General features: G+C 37.3%; 1 protein-coding gene across 1 annotated transcript; it reads right to left on the reverse strand.

Annotated features, from left to right (window-relative positions):
- Positions 1-704: 704 nt before the first annotated feature.
- Positions 705-1,493, reverse strand: LOC120658128. The gene is made up of 2 exons (XM_039936342.1): positions 1,382-1,493; positions 705-1,310 (listed from the first exon to the last, which is right to left on the reverse strand). The coding sequence occupies exon 2, from the start codon at positions 1,191-1,193 to the stop codon at positions 807-809; it is 387 nt and encodes a 128-aa protein (XP_039792276.1). The 5' UTR covers positions 1,194-1,310; positions 1,382-1,493; the 3' UTR covers positions 705-806.
- Positions 1,494-2,051: the final 558 nt, after the last annotated feature.

The raw sequence follows: 2,051 nt of genomic DNA on the forward strand, positions 1-2,051 counted from the left end.
TCCTCTTAACATATCTCTTCTGCGTTATCATTGTTGCTCCAGCTCATGACATAGGAGGTCGAGTTTGTCAATGTGATACTCCTCTCGCCCCATGCTGTGGAGCCATTGTTATATAGCTGTATCATTTGATCTTTTATGTATTCTTAAATCTTGATAAATATCATTATAATAATTTTAAAAGTGCCCATAGGCCAGTATAGGTTGTTAGCTCAATGGCTAACCTCAATCGGTAATTTTCTAGAGGTCTGAGGGTTGATTCCTCCCTCAAGACCTATTTTTGTTGATTAATTTTGTTTACACCTAGATCCAGGCAGACTTCATGTGAATGCCTCCACTCCTCCCAGCTGCTACTGTTCAGCCATAATCTTTATTTGGCACAGCATACTGCCAAGCCAAATGCACATCATTCACGAACTCGAGAACAGAACATTACAGGAAACAGGCTAAGAAATGTGTCTTTGAACACTGAACAATGGATTGCTTGAAGTCATGTGTGCATTACGCATCCAGAAAGTATATGCCATGATATGATAGTTTGTTCCTAGCTTCAGATTTGAGAAACAATTCACTGCCTTTTGCCCTGGTATACACATTACTGTGCAACAGAAACAGATCATAGGGAGGGACATTTCATATATGATAGTACTGGTCATAAAAAAATCTGATGGTTATGAATCATCTAATAAACATTGAGATAAGCAATGCATGCATGTCTTTAACATGCTGAAATTCTTTGCCAAATCAAAAGAAAAATGCTCAAATTATTCATTCTAGGAGCCTAAAAGGAACTAAAAGCACAGGCTCATTTAATCTGTTCCATCTGATGATAGTTCATCACCCATGTCAAAAAGATCTCGTGGCTTTACTCTCACCACCACATTCCATCCTTTAGCTTTCGGGTCTTCAACATAGAAAACTTGCTCCACTTGTGAAGAAAATACAAATGGATCATGCTCCATCTTTTTTCCAGTATGTATTTTTCGAGAGAAATTCACAAGAGTGAATCCAAAATCATCTTTTTGTAAACCAACACGGTGATGGACATCATACCAGTCACATTTAAAAAGCACTACCTTGTATTCTATGTACGATAATTCTATTATATCTGATAGTCTGCCATAATAGTTAACTCCATCTTCTGCAATATTCACTATGCCACTGTTTTGTGTCAAGCGCCCAGCATCACGACTCATTGTGTGGAACCTGAAACCATTAACAATATAACCACTGTACCGCACACCACATTTGCTCGGTTTTCCAGCCAATGCTCTAATCTTTTCAGTGATCCCTGAACCAGCATCAAGTATAACCTGTACATAACGAAATAATTACATTGATTCTCCTACTAAAATCATGATATTAATTTTATTTTAAGATTTACCTTTTGTTCCAACCAATCAGGAAAGTGCACATTAATCAACTTCTCTATGGTAGAAGGTGTTAAACTTGTTGAGGGGCCGTGTTTGATTTTCTCCTCATCCAAAAATTCTCTACAATAAGATAATAAATTATATACTAACATTTCATCAAGTTATGTGAACCTAATAAAAAAATAGAATGCTATACAACTCACTTGCGAAAACATTCAAGTTCATCACAATGTCGCAAGACATATCTATGCGCCTGAACAAGAAGCTGATTGTCAAATTGGGCAACAGTGCTACCTTTTCCAATTGATTCACCTGCACTATTGAATAGGTACATGTCTTTTATCATGTCTGAAGGTTCAGGGTTTCTAGATGGTCCTGTGAAATGTGTAGTTCCTTGTATGAACCTTGAACAAAAAGTCATGCATTATTCAGTTTTATATCCTTCAGCAATTGAACCTTCTGGGTGAGCTCTATTCTTCACAAGTGCCTTTAGCCGAACAAAGAATCTAAACACAATTAAGAAAATATGTTATTTCTGAGGATTACTGAAGATGACAAAGCAAAAGATAAAGAAATACCGCTCGAGAGGGTACATCCATCGATAGTGCACAGGGCCCCCAAGTTTTGCTTCTTCGACCAAGTGCACCATCAGATGTACCATTACAGTGAAAAATGATGGAA

The sequence above is a fragment of the Panicum virgatum genome, chromosome 2N (genome assembly GCF_016808335.1).
Source record: "Panicum virgatum strain AP13 chromosome 2N, P.virgatum_v5, whole genome shotgun sequence".
Lineage (NCBI taxonomy): Eukaryota > Viridiplantae > Streptophyta > Magnoliopsida > Poales > Poaceae > Panicum > Panicum virgatum.

Coding starts and splice junctions, on each gene's coding strand:
- LOC120658128 (XM_039936342.1), bottom strand. CDS start 1,193: ATGAGTCGTGATGCTGGGCGCTTGACACAAAACAGTGGCATAGTGAAT.